We start from the raw sequence: 6,000 nt of genomic DNA on the forward strand, positions 1-6,000 counted from the left end.
TTCCCATAGGACTTTTGCCTTCTCTGTCTCTTACTTTAAAACCAACCCGTATATAACAGAGATGACATAACATCACAGTTGTGTCCATAAATGGGGCAGACATTTCAGAAGCTGTGAGGGGAAGGGACCAGACGCACACATTTACTCCAGTCAGGAGGCTTCTATCTCTCCTGATATACAATGGTATGTCCATATGGTTTTTTTTCAAAATGTACATGATAAACCACATCAAGGACTCCTTGAATAAGCGACCTACTCTTTTCCATGGAAAAACAGGGCTATGGTTCACATGGTTTATTTACAAGTGGAAAAAGAAGAAACATACCAGTTCTTGAGGCGTTCTGCTTGTAAATATGCCTCAAATTTGACTACTGACTGAAAAAAAACTATCCATACTTAAAAAACAATATAAAAAATACACCAAAAAAATGCTAAACACTTTGTTTATTAAGCTTATTTTTCAGTGTGGATTTTTCATGGTGAAAAAACTGTGTGAACATATCCTTACTGACAGAGCGGTCAGGAGGACCCCCAAGGTATGGGGCTCTCTGTACTGACATAACCCTTCTTTGCATTTAGGATAGGGTCTAAATTAACTACTGTATCAGAAACCAGTGCCCCTTGGACAAAAAGGGTATAAATAAAAACTCAAAAGAATTTTACAAATTTATTTCTAAAGTATTTTTCATTATTTCATATATTTTATTTTCTGTAGGACCCTTTTAGTTGTAATGAATTTGAGTGCACATTTAAGTGATACAATGTTAGGGTTGAGCATACTGCCCCATTTTAGTGCATTTTTATAAATGCTTAATTTTTTTCCATAAAGAAACATGTCAGTTTTGTTATATGAAATACATTTATGAAAGGTGATAAATGACAGACAGACAGACATATAATATTTAGATATATGGACATATAGATACAGTAGATATGAGATAGATAGACTTAGTAGCTAGATAAATAGACATTAGATTGATAGATATGTGCTAGATAGATGAATAGATATACAATATATAGATAATAGATAGATAATAAGATAGATACACAATAGATAGATACATAGATGATATAGATAGATAGATAGATAGATAGATAGATAGATAGATAGATAGATAGATAGATAGATAATAGATATATAATAAGATAGATAAGATAGATAGATAGATAGATAGATAATAAGATATATAGATAATAGATATATATTAGATAGATAATAGATAGATAAATAGATGATAGATAGATAATATATATTAGAGAAATACCGTAGATAGATAATAAATAGATAATAGATATGGGATAGATCGCTAATAGATATTAGATAGATAGATAGATAATAGATAGATAGATAAATATGGGATAGACAGATAGATAATAAATAGATAATAGATAGATAGATAACAGATAGATAATAGATATGGGATAGATAGATAATAGATATTAGACAGATAGATAATAAATAGATAATAGATATGGGATAGATAGATAATACTTAGATAGATAATGGATAGATAAATAGATAGATGATAGATAGATAGATAGATAGATAGATAGATAGATAGATACATAGATACATAGATGATAGTTAGATAGATAGATAGATAGATAGATACATAGATACATCGATACATAGATGATAGATAGATACATAGATAGATAGATAGATACATAGATAGATACATAGATATATAGATAGATGATAGATGATAGATAGATAGATAGATAGATAGATAGATAGATAGATGATAGATTAGATAGATAGATAGATAGATAGATAGATAGATAGATAATAGATAGATACATAGATAGATGATAGATGAGATAGATAGATAGATAGATAGATAGATAATAGATAGATAGATACATAGAAAGATGATAGATGAGATAGATAGATAGATAATAGATAGATAGATAGACAGATGATAGATAGATAATAGATAGATAGATAGATAGATAGATAGATAGATAATAGATAGATAGATAAATAGATGATAGATAGATAGATAGATAGATAAATAGATGATAGATAGATAGATAATAGATAGATAGTTAATTGGATTCCACGCATGACTTTAGATTCCTGATTACAGAACATGGTGGTGAATGTAGAGCGAATTATTGTCTGTGATCTGTAATGTCTCAGCCTCATGCCTCTGTGGCAATGAAGCGTGCCCCGTGTGAGGTCCCAGGTCTTACCTGGCGGTGGTACCTGCATGCTGCCCCGCCGTCCTCTTCTCTAGTGACTGAAGTTTCTCTACTTCAGCTACAGCTTAGTGAGCAGATTACAGAAAGTTTCAAGTGCTTTACCATGGACAGGGGTTTTCATAGTGTGAGGTCACAAAATCCCGTATCCAGAGGTGATACGACCTGAGCCTAATTTAAAGCAGCTCAGCGTTCTGTACGCACCAATGTAATAATGAACATGTAATAGTTTTATCGCCTTTTTTTATCTGGATAAAATGTGTTTTTAAACTGAAACTGACTAGTATAGTGTCATTATAGGTTGATCCGCTGTACTGCAATATCAGCCTTCAGTGGCCATCATCCCAGTGTAACTGCAGGCCTAAACCCCAGTTGTTATAAAAGGTAACATTGTGGGCATGGTCTATGTTCAGTGGTGACGAGGCTGCAATGTCACCATGCTCTGTCTGATGGACTCTGGTCTAACATGTCTGGCCAGCTGAGAATGTATGTGTGTGGGGAGTTGTACGGGAGAGTTGTCGGCAAATGATTGTTTGGGGGGCAACAGGTATTGAATTTGTATGGCAATCATAAATCCTTGCCTGCTATGTAAGGTCTGTTTGCGTGGACCGACTGGCTGCATGAAATGACCTCCGATCGGTAAACTTTTACCAGCTGATGGACATTAAATGCCGGTTTCCACAGGTAGAACAAAGTGAACGATGAATACTGACTAGATTGCGCAGTGTGCACAGGCTGCCATGGTTCTCGGCAGCCCGAGTCCTGGTTACACAGGAGAATGCACTGCTGAGAACGATGATCTTTCATGCTGCGCAAAGGATCATTTCACCCGATGAGCATGTTGCTCATTCATTAAGTGATTGGCAGCCTGTTTAATCAGAAAAATAATCGTGAAACGAGGTTTTAACAACGTTTGTCCAGAATTATCTTCCAGTGCAAATTCCCCTTTAGTACTGCAGATTATTTTTATGTGGATTATGATGGCTGCAGCACTATATAGCATTGTCATAGCGCCACTCCAACATTTTATGTTTTGTTTTGTTTTTTAACCCCGGAGTGGTTCTGCTAATCTGAAGTCCCTGCCCCTACTCTTATACTCACTCTCCGGCATCTTCACCTTTTATCGAAGCCGCTCCGTTTCCCGCAGCGTCATCTTTTGACTGTAAGTTTTGACTGGCCGGACGTCAGAAGTTACATCACAGGATCTCAATGTAAGTCTATGAGAGCCAGAACCAGGACAGAACAAGGCTCTCATAGACTTGCATTGAAGAGTGACTATGAAACCCTGGAGCGATCCAGCAGATCACAAACTGTCTGAAACTGACAGGAGTGGTGGCGAAAACAGGTGAAGATGGTGGCAGGAAAGTATGAGAGTAGGGGCAGGGGACTTCGATTAGAGGCACCACTCCAGTGATAAAATTAAAAAAAAACCTGTGGAGTTCAGCTTTGATTAGGCACTGAAGTGAAAAGGTAATTGGATAATTCACAGCTCTGAAATTTGGGCACAACATTGGGGTAGGAAGAACAGAGGCCACGGTACAGGGCACCATCCAACGTAAGGCTAGCCCTATGATGAAGCCTCACTTGACTATTTCTTCTTTTTCTGTTACATTCCTACGTTTAGTCACTTACTGGTTCTGCTGATGTTATAATTCTCATTGTCATAGTTGAGTCTTCCCCCTTCATCTGTATCTAGATGCTCATCCATGCTATAGTGCTTCTCATTTTCACTGCTCCTTTCTCGGCTGGATAAAGACCTTCTCCGACGTCGCTTTCTTCTGTAACTCCTTGGAGCTGGCACTCCGATATAGATGGAGTGGTAATCTGGAGAGCAAGAAGGTAAATCACCATCAGTAACCATCAATATACCATTTCCAAAAAGACTAATATTATTCTGTACGCATACCCTCTTCATCTTCATATCTCTTCCTGGAGCTGCTGATATCATCATCCATTGTATCCAAAAACCTATAAGAGAAAACACATAAAGGAAGATGGGATTATTTCTAACATAAACTGCTACCATTATGAATAAAAAAACCCTAAGGCCGGCGTCACACTTGGCGTAAGACAGGGTGTGTCAGCGTATTTTGCGCATGGCATCCTCCGTATGTAATCCGTATGGCATCCGTACTGCGTGTTTTTATCGCAGGCTTGCAAAACCAACACACGGCTATACAAGGGATCCATGTGTAAAATATATATATATATATATATATATACTGTCTATATATATATATATATATATATATGTGTCATTAGACACATATATGTATATATATATTATTACTTCATACAGCGCTAGATAGCTTTAAAGCCGGTAATTCAATTGCCTGCTTTTGCTATCTCCTTCCTAAACCCGACATGATATGAGACCTGGTTTACATACAGTAAACCATCTCATATCCCCATTTTTTTTGCATATTCCACACTACTAATGTTAGTAGTGTGTATATGCAAAATTTGTCCGTTCTATCTACTAAAATAAAGGGTTAAATGGCGGAAAAAATTGGCGTGGGCTCCCACGCAATTTTCTCCGCCAGAGTAGTAAAGCCAGTGACTGAGGGCAGATATTTATAGCCTGGAGAGGGTCCATGGTTATTGGCCCCCCCCCTGGCTAAAAACACCTGCCCCCAGCCACCCCAGAAAAGGCACATCTGGAAGATGCGCCTATTCTGGCACTTGGCCACTCTCTTCCCATTCCCGTGTAGCGGTGGGATATGGGGTAATGAAGGGTTAATGCCACCTTGCTATTGTAAGGTGACATTAAGCCAAATTAATAATGGAGAGGCGTCAATTATGACACCTATCCATTATTAATCCAATAGTAGTAAAGGGTTAAAAAAAACCAAACACATTATTAAAAATTATTTTAATGAAATAAACACAAAGGTTGTTGTAATATTTTATTCAACGCCCAATCCAGTCACTGAAGACCCTCGTTCTGTAACAAAAAAATAAAAAATAAACCAACAATATCCATACCTTCCGAAGATCTGTAACGTCCAACGATGTAAATCCATCTGAAGGGGTTAAAATATTTTGCAGCCACGAGCTTTGCTAATGCAACGTTGTTCGTGGCTGCAAAACCCCGGAGAATGAAGGTAAAGTAGGTCAATGACCTATATTTACATTCATTTGCGGTGAGGCGCCCTCTGCTGGTTGTCCCTAGATCGTGGGAACTTTCCTAGAACGCTCCCAGGCTCGAGTTCATATGAGGACAACCAGCAGAGGGCGCCTCTTATGAACTCGAGCCTGGGAGCTTTCTAGGAAAGTTCCCACGATCTAGGAACAACCAGCAGAGGGCGCCTCACCGCAAATGAATGTAAATATAGGTCATTGACCTACTTTACCTTCATTCTTCGGGGTTTTGCAGCCACGAACAACGTTGCATTAGCAAAGCTCGTGGCTGCAAAATATTTTAACCCCTTCAGATGGATTTACATCGTTGGACGTTACAGATCTTCGGAAGGTATGGATATTGTTGGTTTATTTTTTATTTTTTTGTTACAGAACGAGGGTCTTCAGTGACTGGATTGGTCGTTGAATAAAATATTACAACAACCTTTGTGTTTATTTCATTAAAATAATTTTTAATAATGTGTTTATGTTTTTTTAACCCTTTACTACTATTGGATTAATAATGGATAGGTGTCATAATTGACGCCTCTCCATTATTAATTTGGCTTAATGTCACCTTACAATAGCAAGGTGGCATTAACCCTTCATTACCCCATATCCCACCGCTATACGGGAATGGGAAGAGAGTGGCCAAGTGCCAGAATAGGCGCATCTTCC

General features: G+C 37.6%; 1 protein-coding gene across 4 annotated transcripts in view; it reads right to left on the bottom strand.

Annotated features, from left to right (window-relative positions):
- The window catches only part of SLC4A5 (solute carrier family 4 member 5), a 146,017-nt gene extending 141,853 nt beyond the window's left edge, over nt 1-4,164 (bottom strand). For 2 of the 4 annotated variants that reach the window (XM_069766521.1, XM_069766520.1), the window contains exons 1-2: nt 4,109-4,164; nt 3,835-4,026 (exon numbers count right to left, since the gene is read on the bottom strand). In XM_069766521.1, the coding sequence (XP_069622622.1) occupies nt 3,835-4,026; nt 4,109-4,157 (241 nt within the window). In that variant the 5' untranslated portion in view covers nt 4,158-4,164. Of the gene's footprint in view, nt 1-2,196; nt 2,297-3,834; nt 4,027-4,108 lie in introns of those variants that run through there. The other 2 variants (XM_069766522.1, XM_069766523.1) reach the window with 1 other exon arrangement.
- Between the last annotated feature and the right edge of the window lie 1,836 nt (nt 4,165-6,000).

The sequence above is a fragment of the Ranitomeya imitator genome, chromosome 4, assembly GCF_032444005.1.
Source record: "Ranitomeya imitator isolate aRanImi1 chromosome 4, aRanImi1.pri, whole genome shotgun sequence".
NCBI lineage: Eukaryota > Metazoa > Chordata > Amphibia > Anura > Dendrobatidae > Ranitomeya > Ranitomeya imitator.